Raw genomic sequence first — 21,082 nt, 5'->3', positions numbered from 1 at the left:
CTTCTTTTCCAGACGTGAAGAAAGGTCTCAGCCTGAAACATCAACTGTTTATTCATTTCCATAGATACTGCCAGACCTGCTGAGTTCCTCCAACATTTTGTGTGTGGTGTTTGGATATCAAGCATCTGCAGAATCTATGAATGAGGCTGTTAGTTGGTAGTACCCATATGGTATCTGAGGAGATGTTGCTGTGTTGATCCTCATAGATAAGATCATAAAATATAGGAGCAGAATTAGGCCATTTGGCCCATCATTTCATTTCATCATGGCTGATCCATCTTCCTCTCAGCCCCAATCTCCTGCCTTCTCCCCATATCCTTTCATGTCCTGACTAATCAAGAATCCATCAACCTCTGTGTTAAGTATACCCAATGACTTGGCCTCCAGAGCCACCTGTGGCAATGAATTCTGTAGATTCACCACTCTCTGGCAAAAGAAATTCCTCCTCATGTCCATTCTAAAAGGACGCCCCTCTATTCTAAGACTGTGCCTTCTGATCCTAGACTCTCCCGACATACGAAACATCCTCTCCACATCCACTCTATCAAGGCCTTTCACAATTAGGTCACCCCTCATTCTTTTGAATTCTAGTGAACACAGACCCAAAGCCATCAAATGCTCTTCATATGACAAGCCATTCAATCCTGGAATCATTTTTGTGAACCTCCTTTGAGTCCTCTCCAGTTTCCGCACATCCTTTCCAAGATAAGGGGCCCAAAACAACTCCAAGTGAGGCCTCACCAGTGTTTTGTGAAGCCTCAACATTACATCCTCACTTTTATAATCTAGTCCTCTTGAGATGAAACATAGAAAACCTACAGCACAATACAGGCCCTTCGGCCCACAAAGTTGTGCCAAACATGTCCCTACCTTAGAAATTACTAGGCTTACTTATAGCCTGTAATTTTTCTAAGCTCCAAGTACCTATCCAAAAGTCTCTTAAAAGATCCTATCGTATCCGCCTCCACCACCATTGCCGGTAGCCCATTCCACGCACTCACCACTCTCTGAGTAAAAAACAACCCCGACATTTCCTCTGTACCTACTGCCCAGCAACTTAAACCTGTGTCCTCTTGTGGCAACCATTTCAGCCCTGGGAAAAAGCCTCTGACTATCCACACAATCAATGCCTCTCATCATCTTATACACCTCTATCAGGTCACCTCTCATCCTTTGTTGCTCCAAGGAGAAAAAGCCGAGTTCACTCAACCTATTCTCATAAAGCATGCTCCCCAATCCAGGCAACATCCTTGTAAATCTCCTCTGCACCCTTTCTATGGCTTCCACATCCTTCCTGTAGTGAACTTGATGGTGATTTCCTAACATTGCATTTGCCTTCCTCACCATGTCACTTAACTTGCATTCAAAGTCATCTTGACTTATATTTTAGAGGTACTTACAATTAAAACTTTACTGGAGCCGTCAAGAGAATTGTACTATTAATAGGAAACATCCTAGCATTTCTTTGAGTTAGACCAAGATGGATGAAGGTTTGCCACTCATATTAACAGGTTCACAAATATTAACCAAGGCATTCATTTGTGAGATGCACATATTCCCTTCACTTTTAGCCGAATTCTCTGATGAATGTCCAATAACATCTGACACCATCAGTTTGCTGAATCATAAGTTTTTGCAAAATGGTTGCATTTTCCAAATGACTTGCATTGTTTCCCTTAGCAGGGCATTCCACTATGTGGAGGAAGATGCCAGCACAATGATATGACTGTGTAAATTCTGTTTACCTCATTAAAACTGGCATTTGTTCTCATTTGAATGTTCCCTGCTGACAGCTTGCTGTGAGAGTTCTACCCTCTTTTTATTCTTCTCTGGTTCTAGTCCCAGCAGACTCTTGTGGTCATTCTACATTGTCTTGTTTATTCTCTTCAAGTGACAATGATCTTCCTACTTTGTTTTATTTATTTATTGAGATACAGCATAAAATAGGTCCTTCCAGCCCTTTGAGCTGTAGCACGCAGCAATCCCCTGATCTTAACCCCAGCCTAATCACAGGACAATCTACAATAATCAATTAACCTACCAACCGGTACGTCTTTGGGCTGTGGGAGGAAGCTGGAGCACCTGGAGGAAACCCCAGCAGTCACAGGGAGAATGTACAAACTCCTTACAGGCAGCAGCAGGGATTGAACCCGGGTCACTGGTACTGTAAAGCATTGTGCTAACCGTTACACTACCATGCCACTTCAGCTTGCTCTTGTTCATGACCAGAAAATTCATGAGGTTCTCCATTTGTCAGGAACGACCAAGGATACTGCATCCTAGTTGTCTACTTGATATGCAAGCCAGGGATCTACAATATGGAGAGCAAGCCGTCGCAAGAGTTGCCAATCAGCATTGAACTCAGCGTAAGACTGCCTTAGGGACTCCAGCTCCGGATTTCTTCGTGGTTCATTCCCAAAGCCTTCCCCATGATTGGGTATAGCAGCAAGGCAGCAGAGGTTTTCCTTCTCCTAGATGAGCTGCCAACCATGGCTGACGAGCCCCATCTGCCAGAGGCAACTGCTTTTAAGGTGCCTGTAATCCACCTTTGCCCCTTCTCCTATCAGAAGAAATGATTCCGTTGGGCTTAGGAGCTAAGCCACACATTAAGGCCAGGAGCTGGATTTGGTTGTCAGAGGCAACCTGAGACACACCATTTAAAAGATAATGGAAGCTTATCCCTCTACCCCTACACCCCCCCCCCCCACCCAGGCTATAACAATCTTAAGGAACACCAGAAAATTCACATTTTGCATAAACTAATCTCAGACATGCACTATTGATCAATTATTTCCTTTCCTTTATCTTGTCTTCTATGACAAAACACTTTACCCTGCCTCAGTGAGAGATTCCTATGGCATGAAAACAGGTCCTTCAGCCTTTGAGTCTGAACATTGATATAAATGAATGCTATTTTCAAATCTCCCCTCAGTTCAGACTGGGTTCTACAATCGACCTATTCAATTCATAGTGGCCAATTAACTGATCAATCTGCAGGTGTCTAGGATGTCAGGGGAAACTGATGTAATCATAAGGAGAATATGCAAGCCGCACACAGACAGTACCAGGAAATAAACACAGAATCTGCAGATGAATGGCAGCGCTCTGCTCACCACGAGATTTAGTGTAAAATGTGTAATTGCTGGAGATTTTGCTCCTATGTAATCAGTAGTGATTGGTGAGAGAGTCACGTTAATATCCTGCGGTTCTCAGCCTACCTCTGCTGTAATGCTCTCGCTTTCTTTCTGGATCCTGTCATTATTCCTTTCACAATAAAAACGCTTTTCCCAGCAGGACACGACCTGAGATGCCTTGGAATGCTCACCAATTGCCATGAGGTTAGTTCAAGTTCAAGTTTATTGCTATCGCCGGCATACATACACAGGATATAAGTGCCATGAAAATTAGCTTTATGCAGCGGCAGCACAGTACAAGACAAACATAAATTAACTTAAATAAATTAACATAAATTAACATAAATTACACATAACGTACATGCCCATCATCATTGCAACAACCGGCAAGTGCAGTGAAGGTGCATCGCACAAACAGAGATTTCCTACTTATTTAAATATGCATGTTCAGCTTCAGTTCACTTGCATCGATTCAGATGAATTAGCTGAAGTGCAGAATCGGTTGTCTCCTCGGCAGTTGCATGGTTACACAGCGGAGTTACTCAGCTACAGATGCAGCTGCAAGAAATACCATGTTTTAAAAATCACAGCTAATTTTATTTTTAGCTGGTAGACATACACAAAAAATCATGTTGTCTGATAGCAATTACACTCTGAAGTCCTTTTTTGTCATCTCAATTACAAACTGCAACTATTAATTCTATTATTTCAACTATGATTTCAGTGATTAATCATGTAGACCAATTAGGGATCATGATATGAAACATTGATTGATTTCATTACTGCTGCACCCAAGGGTTGCTTCACAATCTTCAAGTTGAAATATACGCTATGTCTTAAAAAGGAGATGTAATTATACACATAGTCTAACATTAACATAACAACACTAACCTTCCTCTTCCCTACCACTGAAGCATCTTTCCTACAATTCTCAACTATTCAACTACTGGTCTCCTGAGCATTTTTGATTTGAATTGTTCCATTATTCGTGGCTGTATCTTCAGCTGTCAAAGTCCTACATCATGAATTCCATCAGTAAACCTCAACATCTCTTTGCCTTCTAAAATGATTCTAAAAACCGACCTTCTGATTACAGTTCTGGTAATCAGTTCTTATATCTCCTTAAGTAGTTCAAAGTCAAATTTTGTTTGGTTGTACTGCTGAGAATCATTCACATTCCACTGTGTTAAAGGTGCCATATCGGAGAAAATTGTTGTTGCACGTATTTCTTTCTCTTACAGGTGAAAAGTTTAAAGAAAACATGAGGGGAAACTTCTTCACTCCAAGGGTGGTGAGTGTGTGGAACGAGCTGCCAGTGCAAGTGACGCATGCGAGCTTGATTTCAAAGTTTAAGAGAAGTTTGGATAGGTACATGGATGGTAGGGGTATGGAGGGCTATGGTCCCAGTGCAGGTTGATTGAAATAGACAGTTTAAATTGTTCGGCATGGACTAGATGGACTGAAGGGCCTGTTCTGTGCTGTACTTTTCTATGACTATGACTCTATGATCTCTTCAGCTTCCCCTTAAACTTAGTTGTAGCTCAGTCAGCAGTGTATTTGCCTTTAAATCAAAAGATTTGTATCTGAGTCCCGCTGAGTATAAATCTAGTCTCGTCTAATCTAAATCTAATGTGAACGTGAATGAAATATGAAGCTAAGAGCCCCAGACAAGCTGGAGGAGGAACTCAGAAAAGGGAAAGGCAACTTCTCTGGAGGGTAAGGAATTGTTGACATTTTTAGTTGAAACCCGACATCAGCATGATAAATCCTTCCCCCCCCCCCTCCCCCCGATGCTGGTCAACCCACCAATTTTCTCCAGCAGAATAGAGTGACGGCCTTTTAGAATAGGAGACGAGGTGGAATTTCTTTAGCTAGAGAGTGGTGAATCTGTAGAATTTGTTGCCATGGGTGGCTGTGGAGGCCAAGTCATTGGGTACATTTAAGGCAGAGGTTGATAGATTCTTGATTAATCAGGGCATGAATGGATACGGGGAGAAGGCAGGAAATTGGGCTGAGAGGGGAAAATGGATCAGTCATGATGGAATGGTGGTAGACTTGATGGGCCAAATGGCCTAATTCTGCTCCTATATCTTATGGTCTTATGGTTTGTTGCACCAGATTCCAGTAGCCGCAGCTGCTTGTCTGTCCATGTTAAACCAAGATCCCGGCTGCTCTCTAAAGCATTTGAAAAAGAGCGGCACAATTATCCAGAGTACTCAGTCTGATATTTATCAGTCCCTTTGTCATCTTCATGAGAGCCAATGATCTGATCTCAAACATTACTGTGTGTGGCAGCTGTTATGCCAAATGCCATGCTTCCAACCATTCAGAAGTATTTCATTAATTTTAAAATACATTCAAGACCATGAGGGTAAATAAATAAATACTGGTTAAAGTTCTATCCAAGTTGCAGGATTCTGATTGAGTTGCAGTCAAGCCAGATTAAATAGTGAAATTGTCTTAAAGAAGTTTGAGAACAAAACTAGCATTTGGTTCTTGGAGCCTGCTCGTTTGTCCATTATGTGTCGTGTCGTACGGTGTGGGCGATCATGGTTTTTCAATGACTTTGGTTGCTAGTGGCAAACTTTTCCACAGAAGTGGTTTGCCATTGCCTTCTTCTGGGCAGTGTCTTCACAAGACGGGTGGCCCCAGCCATTATCAATACTCTTCAGAGACTGTCTATCTGATGTCAGTGGTCAAATAACCAGGACTTGTGATATGCACCGGCTGCTCATACGACCATCCACCACCTTGCCAAAGGGTGACCTGCAGGCTAGCAGAGGCAAGGAGCGCCTTACAACTCCTTTGGGAGAGACGTAAGTCCACCCCGCCATCCCATGCACCAAGCCTGAACTGCTCAACATAATCACAGATGAGACTCTAGCTTTTTTCACATAGTCTTTGTTGATTTTTGTGAACTTATCTATCTACTTCATAAATTTATTCAATGTTGGCCAATGCTCTCTTTAACTTGTAATGACCAGTGTGTGCAAAACTCTTGTGATATGCAATTTTTTGCCCAATGACAGCAACCTGTGGGCACTGAATTTTAAATACAGAGGTATTTATTTTAACAGCTAGCAAAATACTGTCAATAAGAACCCTGATCTCTCTGGGTTTGATTGTTTTCGCTCTTGTTCACCTGCACTCTTACAACACATATGTAACAGGCCTGTAGTGGGTAATGAAGGATTTTCTTGCCAGAGTTTTTACACACAGTCCATATGTGATTTGCTTGCTAAAAGGTGCATTAAAAAGTCAAGTTTCCAAATATTACTCCACTTCTTCCCACTTGCAAATCCTCCAGCAACTTTTACATTGCAACAATAGATACAGGTAACACCTTTTGCTATATTGTACATAAACATTTCTCATAGGTGTACATTCCTGACCTCGTGAGCTCTCAGTAGAGCAATTTCTACTGTTTCATTAAGCCATTTCGCTTTAAATGAATTAGCAGCTCTTTTGCACGTCATGCTCTATGATTCTTTAGAATTTGACATCGTGAATCAATAATTTCTTCAATAAAAACTGTTCTGAAATCTGCAGACAAATCATCACAAACTACATGTTGTCAACACCATCAGCATCAGAAACCAGAAAAGGAAATGTGATTGTGTACGATCGTGAAGTATAGTTGACATGCCAATGAGGTAGATGGTGACAACCTTTTTATGCATTAGTAGCAAAAGATGTGTCTGCATGCACATGCACACACCTTAGAGGAAACATTGGTGTTGACCTCTGTAGTACCACATTCCATAGTCCTCTCCGCAGACTTAAATATCCTACCCTATGACCTGAACTCATGACCTTTCTTCGTTCTAAACATCCTTATCACTGGAAATATCCTCTCAAATCGGTCTAGTCCTGTCGGAATTTTTCAGGTTTCCTTTAATATTCTTTGTGGAGATCAGGATATTGTTGCCAAATCCACCATTTTTATTGCCCATTAAAGAGAAGGTGGTGCCAAGGCACTTCATGAACTACTACTAGTCCTTCTGGTGAAAGTACTCCCACAGAGCTGTTACTTCGGGAATCTAGGGTTTAGACCCAGAGATATTGTATTTCTGTGTTATGATCATTCATGACTTAAAGGAGAACTTATAAGATCATAAGACAAAGGAGCAGAATTTGGCCATTTGGCTCTTCAAGTCTGCTCTGTTATTCCATCATTGATTGGGGTCAACCATGGATGTTGTGCCCTGGATGCCTACTTGATGCGTAGGCCAGGGTGGTGTGGTATGGAGAGCAAGCTGTTGCCCATGCAGCAAGCTCCCCCTCTCCATGCAGCTGATGAACCCAAAGGAACCAAAGAGATCGATACCATTTGGCACCATCAGCCTCACAGGAGTTGCCAGTCAGTGTTGAACTCAACGTTGGACTGCCCTAGGGATTCCAGCTCTGGATTTTTCCTCTGGGTTTACTTCCCTGTGAGTGGCTACAGCCGCAAGGTAGTGAAGGTTTGAGATCAGAGTTTTCCTTCTCCAAGATGGGTTGCCAACCATGGCTGACGAGGGCCATGTGCCCAAAGCGGCTGGTTTTAAGGTGTTAGTAACCCGCCTTTGTCCCTTCTTCTGTCGATAGAAGCGGTTCCATCAGGCTTAGAAGCTAAGCCAGACATAAAGGCCAGCGGCTAGACTTGTCAGAGGCTACCAGAGGTATCACTGGGATAATTTAATTGATAGTGGGAGCTTATCCCCACTACACTCCCCCCCAAGTTATAAAAACCTAAAGGAACCATTCCATCATGGATGATTTATTTTCCCTCTCAACCCCATCCTCCTGCCTTCTCCCCGTAACCTTTGACGCCCTGACTGTTAGCTGATGGTGTTGCTATATGCCTGCTGCCTTTGTCCTCCTTGATGGTAGCGGTTCTAAGTTTGTGAAGTGCTACTGGGCTAGCCTAGACAAGTAAGAGCTGTGCACTTTGTAGGTGGTACACACTGAGGTAAAGAGAGTGAGCATTCAGGACGTCAATCGATTGGGTTGGGTTGCTTGACTAAACATCTCTTAGATCTCCTATTACCTGCAGTGATAGGTTATTGTCAGAGGGTATATTTGTTTCTGGGGCAATGCAACTTCCAGAAATAACCACAATTTTTAGTTGTCTGTATAGCATTTGTACGTTCTCCCCATGACCATGTCTATGTTCTCCGGTTTCCTCTGGTATTCCAAAGACACAGGAGTAAGGGTTAGTAAGTTGTGGGCATGCTATGTTGGCACCGTAAGAATGGCACACTTGCCAGCTGCCCTCAGCACGTGGGCTGCAAACGATGCATTTCACTGTATGTTTCCACGTACACATGACCAACCAAGCTAATCTTTATTTTTATCGATAATTTCTACCCGTCAGTGGCCCTGCGGTCTTCTGGCTCTTGTTGAAAAGTAGTCACAATCCTTCCTCAACTGGCAGCCAACACACCCAATTTCAGGTAACCAACAGCCACCAGTCTACCCACACATTTCACCACCAGATCCCCTTTCCCATCTCTCCCATGACATTTCCCACTATTAACTTCCTCAATTATCAGATTCCAACACTGGTACATATTACACTTATTACCCTCTAGAATGGGGGTCCCAACCCAGGGTCCGTGGACCCCTTGCTTAATGGTACTGGTCCATGGCATAAAAATGGTTAGGAACCTCTGCTCTCGAAGCTATCTCCACCTTCATCCTCCGCTACCCCTACCTGGCTCTACCTTCCTGTATTCCTTCACCCCTCCTCCAGGCACTCATTACCTATTTCACCCCTCCCATTTGTTCTTTATACTGTCTTCCCTCTCTACCCTGATATAGGATTTTATTTCAATACCTCTGCCTCCACAGATGCTGTTTGATCCACTGAGTTCCTTCAGCAGTTTGTTTTACATCTGGAAAATTCAGAGTTCATACAAAAGGGTGAGTAGTTTCAAGTTCCTGGGTGTCAATTTCTCTGAAGATCTATCCCGGGCCCAACATACTGAAGCATTTACAAAGAAGGCCTGACAGCGGCTATATTCCATTAGGAATTTGAGTACACTGGATATGCCATCAAAGACATTCGCAAATTTCTACAGATGTACCAGGGAGAGCATTCTAACTGGTCGCATCATTGCCTGGTATGGAGGGGTCACTGCACAGGATTGGAAAAAGCTGCAGAAAGTTGTAATTTATAGTTTTTATTACAAAGTATTGCTGCTACAAAGGAACAAATTTCACAACATATACCAGTGATATTAAAGCTGATTCTGATAAGAGTTTATTTTATTTAGAGATACAGCCCAGTAACAGGCCCTTCTGCCCTAACGAGCCCGCACTGCCTGATTACCCATATATTTTTGGAATATGGGAGGGAAAAGGAGCACCCAGAGGAAACTCACGTAGTGACGGGGAGTAGGTACCCGGGCAAGAAATGATATGCTCTTCTTCTAATTTACATTTGGCCTTACTGTGGCTGTGGACAGGCCGGGTAGACAGGAAGGGCAAACAAAGCTGAAATGACATGCAAATAGTGTCATGTACCCGTGACATTGGCATTTCGAGTATTTTTTATTCGTTTATATTTTGTCAGATCAGGTACATCAACAGTGTGATGCCACAATTCAAGCATTTGCTTGCATTTTAATGTACAAGGACATCTGTTAAAATAAAAACTGCAAAAAACAATTGCATTACAGGACACATCCTGCAGTGTCCATCTTGTCTATTTTAATGTGTCCCACCCTGGACCTGATTTGGAATTGCCCCAGGTGAGGTTATCCTATCACATTTGGAAGTACATGTTCTTCAATACATCTGAGGATCTAAGCTGGTCCCAACATATCAATGCAGCTATAAAGATGACACGACATTAGGATTTTGAGGAGATTTGGTATGTCACCTAAAACACTCACAGATTGCTATGGATGTTCTGTGGAGAGCATTCTAACTGGCTGCATCGCTGTCTGTTTTGAGGGCGGGGTGGGGGTGCTACTGCACAGGATCAAAATAAGCTGCAGGAAGTTGTAAACTCAGTCTGATCTGTCATGGGTTCTAGCCATCCCAGCACCCAGGACATCTTCAAGGACCCCATCACTCAGGTCACACCTTGTTCTCATGGCTACCATCAGAGAGGAGGTACAGAATCTTGAAGGCACATACTCAACATTTCAAGAACAGCTTCACTCCCGTCACCCAATTTCTGAATGGACATTGAACCCATGAAAACCTTTATTTATTTGCATCCGCAAAGGAAACAGCAATATGAAGGACCCCATGCTCCCGTCATACAATCTCTTCTCCCTCCTGCCACCTGGGAAAAGGCTCCGAAGCATTCGGGCTCTTACGACCAGACTATGTAACAGTTTCTTCCCCCAAGCTATCAGACTCCTCAATACCTGAAGCCTGGGCTGATACCTTGCCCTACTGTCCTGTTTATTATTTATCGTAATGCCGGTACTGTTTTTGTGCACTTTATGCAGTCCAGTGTAGGTCTGTAGTCTAGTATAGCTCTCTTTGTTTTTTTATTACGTAGTTCAGTCTAGTTTTTGTACTGTGTCATGTGAACCATGGTCCTGAAAAACGTTGTCTCATTTTTACTATGCACTGTACCAGCAGTTATGGTCGAAATGACAATAAAAATTGACTTGACTTGACCTTATTTCTAAAACACTTCTTTCATTTCTATTTTTGCACTTATATAAATATATATACAAAAATAAGTGTACATATATATTTACTGTAATTCCGTTTTTTTCTATTGTATTGTACTGCTGCTGCAAAGACAACACATTGCATGACATATGCCGGTGATATTACATCTGATTCTGATGTTGCCAACGTGATCATTTTATGAATACGTCTACACAATGAACGTCGGTGGCCTACTGACTACCCAGAGGAGGAGGTGGTGGAATGCATACAATAGCATTACTTGGCAACAGCGGCCTTTTGATCAGACCTATAGCCCTCCCTGCCTTTTCTAATTCTGCATTGACCGACAATGCAACAGGAATAAGCATGTCTGCATTAAGTAACCATAATTCAAATATATGACGACCAAGCCATTGTGTCGTCAGAGAGCCTGTAGCCAATAGGAGCGCGGCGAGGACTGTCAATCTCCCAGAACCATAACACAACCTTCAATCTCCAGACAATTAACATACGAGACGCCCTTCTTGCATTTGGATTGGCCGGGGCTTGTTGGAGAGGGCCAATCGGATCGACGGGACGCCTGTCAGCATGCGGACGAATGGTAAGCTGCGGCCAATGGGAGATCGTATGAGCCGTCACGTGGTGGGTTTTTGGCGGTTTTTATTTGACGGGAAGGGTGGGGGTTGAGAGTAGTTTTGTGCAGAGCGCGGGAGACAAAGGGAGCGGGAGCAAAACAAAAGCTAACGAGCTAAGGGTAAGGGAAGCGGGAATGTAATAAATGCACCGTCAAGAAAAAAAAATATTATAAATCTGTAGAAAAAAATCAGGTTTAGTATGCTTGAGTTTCCTTATTTTAAAATGTTTATTTATGACCTTTTGCGCCGGTGCAACAGATCAATCAGTATTAATGCATGTTAAGGCAATAATGCAGTTATGATCAGTTCAACGATTAATATATAGAAGTAACCTAGAATTTAATTTTATATCTGTGTGTGACCTTTTGTTGGAATGTCTAAAGGAAAAAAATTATTTACTATTGTGAGTCGTTTGTCAGATGTATTTTAAGTCGAGGTCTAAGGGCGACTCATTAGTTCAAACTAACAATTGAAATAGTTATTTATTTGAATACACGGAGAAGCAATGCTTGTGAAAGATTGCTTGTTTAGGTGCAGTATTTGTGGAGTAAGGGAGTGGCGCTTTTTTGCTAGACATTTCAATAGCGAAGGGGAGGGGGTCGAATTATTGTGTCATTTGCAATACTGCATTAAACGTGTACTTTTAAACCTATTTGGTTCCATCGTCTGCGCCTGATTGAATAATTGTAAATAGCTTTGATTTGTAAATTTGTCGATATCGAGTCTTCATGTATTTCTGGTGCCAATGTGCTTTTGTCCATCAAAACTACAGTAACTCTTTGTTCTGCAATACCGTTTCCAGATAGGTTTTTTCAGCCTCTGTACAAAGGATGCTTTTATGAAACGTTCAAATACAAAACTGCAAGCCAAGCACAGCATCACAGAATTTGTGCAAATGGGATTCTTTTGCACAATTTTTTTGCAAGATCAAGAAGCTTATTCGTCCGAGGAAAACGACACAAGCTCACCGACGCCCAATTTTTCTTTTCTTTCCGACCCCCACAACCGCAAACCCTTGAGTTGCTCTGGATGTCGTGTGAATTTAATTCAATTTACTTGCAAATTATTTGGGACTATTGTTTCTATCAAGGGTTTGAAGCGTTTTCAAATCCTTCCCTTTGAAACAGATTCAAGATTTCAGATGGGTGTTTCCTACTGCTCTATTCACAGATACCGAGTGTAATCAGAAAGCTGGTGAGATTTTAAAATTTCTAGAAAATGTTTTGACTGGGCGTAACCATCTGACCAATTCCTGTTGGATACCCTGGAAACTGAATAATATCTACTTTATTTGAAAGATTAGAATAATAAACATGTTTTCTCCGCTGGCAGACTCGACCCATTTCCACCACTTGCTCTTGGCTTCAGGTGGCGCTCTGTTGCTACTTGCGCTTCCATTGGTATCCTCTACCCGTGTAATCTATTGTCCTTTCGGGCTGAGTTTTGTCCCTGAAGGTTTGGTGTCAAGCTGAATGAATGGTCCCCGAGTAATAAAATGCAGAGGTGCCATTCCATGGGGAGGCTGAAGATACATTTCTTTACTGAAATTATGGGGTGCAAATTTTCAGGCATTTCTGCATCTCTACAGACCAAATACTATTGCTTTTTTTTAAACTTGCAGTTAAAGCATCCAGCATGGATAATAAATAGTGTCCTCCCTAAACTGGGAGAGAAAATTGCATCTTGTCAGTCCGCTGTGATTCGTTTTAAAAATAAACTGTGTGGGTGAGTGCTAGTTGGCTATAGGCTGGGGCAACTTTTGAATATACCAAGTGGGAATTCAAACTGCAGAGGATGGCCTTGAACACTACAGTATTTTTTCTTTTTTTTACACTAATTTAGCACATCTTGTGTATGTATATTGTCTTTACATACTGCTGCCACAAAACAAAATTTCACCACTTAACCCCAGTGATATTCAATCTGATTCTGATTGGGTAATTTGTACTTGTGCCATCTCTTTAAATTAGCTAATTTGTTCAATTTTCTTCATGATTTCTCTCCATCACGTTTTCATTTTGAGTGTCCTTTTAATTCCAATTATAACAGTTCTGAATAATTTGCACTGGCCTTCATGATTGGTGAAATTTTTATTTGCTGCCGATGTTCTCGATGGCTAGTTTTCAGCTACTTTTAGTTTCTCAATAAACTTTTAACCCAATTTATCTCTTGCATTTTTTGTCCTGCCTTATTTTGATGAAATAACTTGACAACACCATCAGTCCTCTTGATCAGAGCATGCCCCTGTAATTACTTTTCCTGTGGTCCAGGCCTTGTGTGGCCAGTTTTTCATGGCTGAATCTTCTGTGAGGTGCACAGATGCAAAGTAACTAGTTTTCATCTTGTTGAATTTTAACAGAAAATGGTTATTTTCAAGAAACAGCGTTGAAACCCTTTTTATTAAAGGTCCCTTTTTTTGCTGCCATTTGGTAGCCAGTAGGACTTGGTCCTAGGCTTTTCTGGAACTATTATTGTATTCCTCCTGTAGATTAATGATGCGTCAGTGTAGAAATTGCTGACTCAGTCTCCTGCATTGGCATTCCTTGATATGACTTTCCTTTGGTGTCTTACTACTTTATGCATTCACTAGCTCCTGCACAACCCCCAAGCTGGATAGACCATGAGCTTATCACTCAAAGTAAGTGAAATCTATTCTCTGAACACTTGAAGTCACCTCTGGTCTTAAATTCTCTTGCCTAGCAACATTGTTTTTTGAGCCGTACCTAATTGGTGTAATTAAAAACTCAAAAGCTAAAAGCATCCTGTGGAAAGAAACACTTGCTATTTCAAGCTGAAGAGCAGAGTAAAAGTTTAAGTTGCCAAGGGTGTGAGAAATGACTTGGATGGGATGGATCCCTGTGATGGGGTGAGGCTAGCACTGCCATGGTGATACAAAGCCATTTTGATGATTGGAGGAGTCATCACTTCCGTGTTTTCTCTGCAACAGCTGACATTCCAGTTTTGTCCTGAACCTGCCAGACATTTATTAGAGATGGAGTAGGGAACTGGGCCCTTCTGGCCCTTTGAGTCATGCTTCCTAGCAACCTCCAATTTAACCCTAATTTAGTCACTGGACAATTTGCCCTGATTAACCTGGCCAGTACATCTTTGGACTGTGGGAAGAAATGGGAGCATCTTTGGGGGGGGGGGGGCGGGGGGAGAAACCCATGTGGTCACAGCAAGTTTGTACAGGGGTTTCTTGGAGGGTGTGGGGTTGAACTCCGAGCTCCACTCCAAGCTGTTGTAGCGTCAAGCGAACTGCTACACTACCATGGCTCTCCTCTCTCTCTCAGCCTTTTTGTGACCCAAGGTCAAGCTGTTTTATTACATTTGGTTTAAATATTTTATTCATAGCTTTGCAATTTATTTGAACTTTCAGCATCTTTAATTCTTTTTCAGCCAGTGGTTGCAGTTTGTAATAATGTAGTGAGGAGTTGTTTGTCCTCTGGATCGAATTTTGGATAAAACTATTTCCTAGATGACTAGAAATATATTAATGTATTCATCTACCTCAGATTGTTCAATTATATTCTCTTCTCCCTCCCACAAAGTACTTGGTGCAGCCATACTGAAGTGTCTGGTTGGAGTTTCACCCTCGACTGGTGTTTGATTAGTGCTTGGGTTCTTTTGTCTTTCAAAACCAGTGGCAAATTATCTGTTCTAATTAACTACATCGAGCAAAGAACTCTGATAGGCAGTTAGATTAAATTGCAACAATTACTGGACATCAGATAACCAAACCAGTTGTTTTCTTTGCATTTGGTCTTATCAGAAGTGCTCAGTGTATAGGCTGTAGGATTTATTGTGCACTGCTGCACACTCCCAATACTGTTTAAAGTATTTCTGATTGAAAGCTGGTTATCTATTCTGATGTATCACTGACAATTCCACTTTTGAAATGCTGACAAATATATTACATCAGGCATTTCTTTGCCTTTGCAAACACCCTGCAATGTGGTAGTCACTTGGACTATGTGCTATTCTGAAACACTAACAACTGAACTTGATTTCTTGTAATTACCACAGGGTTTGCTGCAATCATCAGAAAACTTTAAAATCTTTGACGTTAGCGGCTAGTCGTGACTTGTTCTGCAATGGCATCGGCATCATCTGGTAAGAAGTATATAAAGCTATGACCTTTCATCTGGTGGGAGGGGCCCAAAGTGAGAGGGAAGACTGGCCTTAAGTCCGTGGGAGCTTACAAGTCTGTAAGCTTGTACCTGTTGCAATCATGAATAAACTGATTTTTGTATTTCGTGAAACCTTCCCTAGTCTCAGTTATAATGTAGAGACTTGCTGGTAATGGAAACAGATACTGATTTTTTTGATTAACTCAACACATTTACAGACAGTTTTAAAACAGCAGGACAGTAGTTAATTTGTCACTGACTGCCACCACCAAAGTTCCTTCTCAATTTTTATAGTTTTTACAACTATTGCCCTGTGCAGGAAATTTTTTACAGTCTGCAAACTGTGCAGTAAAACATTACATAAAAGAAAATGCCAGCTTAGAGGGAACAGTGGTAACCACAGTCCTGTAAAATCCAGAATTCTAAATGTTAAGTTGGAAATGTTTTTCAGATATCAAAGTTAAAGAATTGGACAAGCGTTCTTCAGGCCAGGCTTTTGAGTTGATCCTGAGCCCATCTGCAGCTGAAGCTATTCCAGAATTTCCTCTTTCTCCCCCCAAGAAGAAAGACCTTTCACTTGAAGAAATTCAACGCAAACATGAAGCTGCAGAGATCAGGCGAAAGGTACGCTACTGTTAGGGAGTTTCCTTTTTCCACAGACCCAGGTATTTTAGAGACTTTATATATGTGACATGGAAGAGCCGTCCATCCAGAGAGCGACGACTCCGCTTACAATCAGTACACGTATCCTCTGTGGTTTGTTCAGATTTTCAATATTTGGTATTGTTCTAAGCGAGCCATATAGGGGGAGAAACACGTAACCTCATGATCTGCATCAGCCGGCTAACGGGCAGCACCACAATTCTCTGCTGCTCTAGGCATTGAGCAATACAGATAAGTAATTCTTTCATCTCTCAAAGGTATTTACCTGACCCAGTTGGCCAAAATCCTCCACAGATACTCAATATATTATAATAGGAAAATAAATAGATTAACAAGGCATCAGTGAATTTGTTCGTACCTTTTCATGTTGAGATAAAGGCAAGTCTTTTTGCACTTGCAGTATGGTGGTTTTATTACACTGCCAACTAGTTTCACCTGTTTGAATGTCTCACCGTGAGCTTCAGCTTTTTAACATCTATCATTGATTGACATTTGGTCAGCTATGGGGCACCGGAATGGTGTAGTGGGTAGCGTGACACTTACAGCTTGGTGCCTTCCTAGTTTAGAGTTCAACTTTATCATCTGTAAGAATACAAGTTCTCCCCATGAGTGCTTGTGCTTCAGGGTGCTCTGATTCCTCACGCATTCCCAAAGAAATTAAAGAGCATTACTTTGGAGCGCAATGATAGCATAGCTGTTAGCTGACGCTGATACAGTTCAGGGTGTTGGAGTTCAATTCCAGCATCCACTGTAAGCAAGTTTGTATGTTCTTCCCCTGCCTGTGGTTTTCTGCCATGTGCTTTGGTTTTTATCTCAAGATCCAAACATGCTTTGTTAGGGTAATTGGTCATTGTAAATTGTCTGGTTAGGCTAGGGTTAAATCAGTGGGTTGTTGGGTGGTGTGGCTCTGGGTTGGAAGGGTCTGTTCTGCACTGGCACTATCCCTATGTAACTAATCAGGAATCTATTAAAGGCAGATAACCGAAATATGTTGGGACATCTTTGGGTATAGATGAACACGTATTAATGATAACATGCTTAAAAAGCATCATAGTTTATGATCAGCTTTAATTTCAACAAAGAAAATTAAAACATTTTAGCTTATTGTTTTGCCTTCTACAATAAACTCAACTAATCTTGGGTGGCAGGGTAATGTAACAGTGCAAACTTTACATCACCAGCTGTAAGAGCAGTGTTCAAGATGGTGCTTTCTCCTTGCAGTTGCATGCATTCCTTCTAGGTGCTCCAGTTTCCTCCTGTAATTCAAAGACATGGGTTGTGGGCATGCTGTGGTGGTGACAAGTGCAGGCTAGGCTGCCCAGCACAATCCTTGATTCCATTTGGTGCAAACATAGAAAATAGGTGCAGGAGTAGGCCGTTTGGCCCTTTACTGCCATTCAGTATGATCATGGCTGATCATCCAACTCAGAACCCTGTACCTGCCTTCTCTCCATACCCCCGATCCCTATAGAAACAACACATTTCACTGGCTGCATCAATGCATGCGTGACAAATAAAGCTGATCTCTAATCTTGTGAGGTACATCTCCCTTGAACTGGGCTTTTCTCCATTTGCATCCCAGTTGGAACTGTAGTTACCAGGCGTTACCCGATTCTCCTGCACATTGGCCATGTGATGTCCTGTTAATTCCTTACCATAGTTACCTGCTGCTACTTTATGTCGCATTTGTTTTTTGAGTGGGTGTGGCTAACTTAATTCTTGATCTTGGAGGTCCTGTTCAGTGCATTGGTGCATATCCTTTGCATTGTGGAAGTAGCTAGTAATCGTATTGCAATATGTAACCCTCTTCCCCCCCCCCCCCCCACCCCCAACCAAATGGATTTGGCTTTGCACTAGCTAACCTGATAGCAAACATTGGACTTTCGTGGAATGTTTACTAGTAGGTTGGTCTTCCAATTGTTTTATCTGTATAGGGATACAGGGCAAAATAAAAAGGCTGCAAAACCCATTTGAAGTGTCCATGAAGTTGCATTTTGTTTGGAACGTATCCGTTCAATAGTACACCTGGATTTGTTGCTGTGGGATGCAGTCTGGCTGTAGTCTATTGTAAGTCACAAGTATTTTGGATAAGTACATGGAAAGGTTTAGGGGGTTATGAGCCAAACACGGACATGTGGGCACCTTGGTCAACTGGAATGAGTTGGGCTTAAGTGCCTGTCAGTGCTGTATTACTGACTAGTAAATTGTACACATGGTTTCCCTGATTGCAAACCCTTGGCTGACAAGTCCTGAAGACTTCACTGATCTGTTAGCTCATTTCATGACTGCAGGTTGCTTTTGACAAGTTAGGAGCTGTGCACTATCTTTGCATTCCAACCAACTGTCCCAAATGCATCTGTCTCAATTTGTTTTCCAGGCCCCAATTATCTGTATTCTTACAGGCTGCTTTACTACACAAGTGACCTGGGTTCAATTCCTACCATTGCCTGTAATAAATTTATGTTCTGCAGGTGGCCAAGTGAGTTTCCTCCCACTTTACAAAAATGTGTGGGTTAATTGACAGCATAGTTATTAGACAGGATGGGCGTGTTGGGCCAGTGCAGTCTATTACCGTGCTTTATCTCAAAATAAACTATTCATGTGGCTAAAGCAATCCTAAAATGAAGTTTAACCTTGAAAGGAATTTAGCAATCTGGAATGTGTAGAGTAATTGATGGGGTAGAGTAGTCTATACTAGTGTCAGGCTATTTAAACACCAAACACTGGCTTAATTAGCAGTATTTACAAATCTTTAATTGAATTTATCATTTACTATTTAGTCACATGAAGCAGAGGTGCTGAAACAATTGGCTGAAAAACGAGAACATGAGAAGGAGGTGCTTCAGAAAGCTATTGATGAACAGAACAACTTCAAGAAAATGGCAGAAGAGAAACTGACCACAAAGATGGAAGCCAACAAGGAGAACCGTGAAGCTCAACTAGCGGCCAAACTGGAGCGTTTAAGAGAGAAGGTAGAACTAATGCTTGTCTCTTAATTGTAATGACTCCTTGTAGAACTGGTGCTTTAGTATTTTCAGAATGCTTCCTTACAGACCATTAGGTGTTCATGACAAAAACTTAAATGAGTACTCAAGCAGTGTTACAGCTAATTGCACTTTGTCTATCCTTGTGTAGTTCTGTGTATTTGTAAAGCAGAACTTTTGGAACTTTTAGAGGCTGTATATCAAGTCCTGAACTTGTCTGCATTTGATATTATCAAAAGGACTGAACCTAGAACCATAATGGGCAGGCTTTCTTTCCACTTTTTTTTGGTGGGGGGGGGGGGGGGGAGATTCCGACCCTGCATATCCATTGACCTTAGAGACTGAAGAGTAGATTATAGTGATTGGAAAGCAGTCTTTTCCTAAATTAGGAATGCAGTAAGGCAGACTGAACTGCTACTGACAAAACAAGGTTAAAACCTGTAACACCATACAAATGCTGGTGGAACGCAGCAGGCCAGGCAGCATCTATAGGAAGAAGTATAGTCGACGTTTCGGGCTGAGAACCTTCATCAAGACTAACAAAGAAAAGATAGTAAGAGATTTGAAAGTGGGGGGGGTGGGAAATCGAAATGATAGAAGACAGGAGGGAGAGGGATAAAGCTAAGAGCTGGAAAGTTGATTGGCAAAAGGGATACACAGCTGGAGAAGGGAGAGGATCATGGGACGGGAGGCCTCCGGAGAAAGAAAGGGGGAGGGAGCACCAGAGGGAGATGGAGAACAGGCAAGGAGTGATTGTGAAAGGGGCAGGAAAAAAGGGGGAATAAATAAGGGATGGGGTAAGAAGGGGAGGAGGGGCAGAACAGAAGTTAGAGAAACCAATGTTCATGCCATCAGGTTGGAGGCTACCCAGACATAGTACAGCCATATATTCTTAAAAGCTGTAACAATTATTGATTTACTTACAAATTATTCTTTTATTCTCTTTTAGGAAAAGCGGGTGGAAGAAGTGAGGAAGAGTAAAGAGATCAAAGAAACAGAAGACTAATTCCTTCCCCCTCTTTCATTTGGAATTTGAGTGTGTTTTTTTTTTCAAACATCCAAAGATGTTTTTAAATGGCCAGTGTGTTTATGGAAATTCATTTGTAAATGCAGTTGTGTGCAACTGAGAGCCACAAGCTCTTTGGAGAAGGAAGGATTGTATTTGTATGCTTTCCACTTTTTTTGTAAACATTCTTGTGGGTTTTTTCCTGATGTAGATACTTTGAACTCCTGCATTTTGTTTTCTACTAGTAGTGAATTGAATAGAATTGCTGGTTCAGGTTAGTGTATTTGTGAAAGTGTAATTTCCAGCATGCTTTACTGATGTGTTACACGTTCAGTTTGTAAGTGTGTAACTATATAAACTTGCCTAACCAGTTGCACCTGTCTTTAACTTCAATAAAACTGGACATTTACTGTTTGTTTTCTTTCCCTTCAGTTAAAGCCTTATTTAGTGATTTCATTCTAATTATACAGCAACTATTTGCTGTCCCTATTGCTAATGTGTTCACTGGCTCACTTTAATTATGCACATTGAAATTGAAGGCAGCTTGCAGGTTTTGCACTGAACTGAGTGTGGCCCAACACAACTTTCAATCCAAAAAATTGGGAAGAAAATCCCAGATTACATGTGGAGCTTCAATAGCTCTTTGCATTGGTAGTGGGGCAGATTGAAGATAAAAGACCAGTTTGTTTTGATGTAGGATTTAAGGTAAGTCATTAAAGAATTTGTGTAGTTCGTGAGTTGGAGGCTGATATGGGCATCAGTTTTAAAATCTTTAAGCTTGGGCAAACTGGTCCAGCACAAGCTAGGTTATTAGATGATGATACAAATTTGGATGTTTTGGATGCTAAACAACTTGTCAGTGTCCAGAAGCTGTTTCCTGGCTAGTTTAATATTGCTCAGTGTTGTATAATTG

The 21,082-nt window shown here is 41.7% G+C and overlaps 1 protein-coding gene and 1 long non-coding RNA gene across 4 annotated transcripts; both read left to right on the top strand.

Annotated features, from left to right (window-relative positions):
* Positions 1–3,162: 3,162 nt before the first annotated feature.
* On the top strand, positions 3,163–9,036 carry LOC140719615 (uncharacterized). The gene is made up of 3 exons (XR_012096960.1): positions 3,163–3,338; positions 4,376–4,425; positions 8,967–9,036. It is a non-coding gene; the product is annotated as an uncharacterized lncRNA (long non-coding RNA).
* Positions 9,037–11,427: 2,391 nt separating this feature from the next.
* Positions 11,428–20,583, top strand: LOC140719635 (stathmin-like). 3 transcript variants are annotated; one of them, XM_073034385.1, is made up of 5 exons: positions 11,428–11,505; positions 15,413–15,499; positions 15,968–16,140; positions 18,960–19,151; positions 20,113–20,583. In XM_073034385.1, exons 2-5 carry the CDS (start codon positions 15,481–15,483, stop codon positions 20,167–20,169), a joined length of 441 nt encoding a protein of 146 aa, XP_072890486.1. In that variant the 5' UTR covers positions 11,428–11,505; positions 15,413–15,480; the 3' UTR covers positions 20,170–20,583. The 3 variants fall into 3 exon arrangements, with proteins under 3 accessions (XP_072890486.1, XP_072890488.1, XP_072890487.1); XM_073034387.1 differs by lacking the exon at positions 11,428–11,505 and adding an exon at positions 11,557–11,578; XM_073034386.1 differs by lacking the exon at positions 11,428–11,505 and adding an exon at positions 14,002–14,024.
* The last annotated feature ends 499 nt before the right edge of the window (positions 20,584–21,082 follow it).

Source organism: Hemitrygon akajei, chromosome 32 (genome assembly GCF_048418815.1).
Source record: "Hemitrygon akajei chromosome 32, sHemAka1.3, whole genome shotgun sequence".
NCBI lineage: Eukaryota > Metazoa > Chordata > Chondrichthyes > Myliobatiformes > Dasyatidae > Hemitrygon > Hemitrygon akajei.
The sequence above is the reverse complement of the archived record's forward strand: the minus strand, read 5'-3'. Positions and strand labels throughout refer to the sequence as shown.

Coding starts and splice junctions, on each gene's coding strand:
- LOC140719635 (XM_073034385.1), top strand. Junction 16,141..18,959: donor CTGCAGAGATCAGGCGAAAG/GTACGCTACTGT, acceptor TTTACTATTTAG/TCACATGAAGCAGAGGTGCT. Junction 19,152..20,112: donor TGGAGCGTTTAAGAGAGAAG/GTAGAACTAATG, acceptor ATTCTCTTTTAG/GAAAAGCGGGTGGAAGAAGT.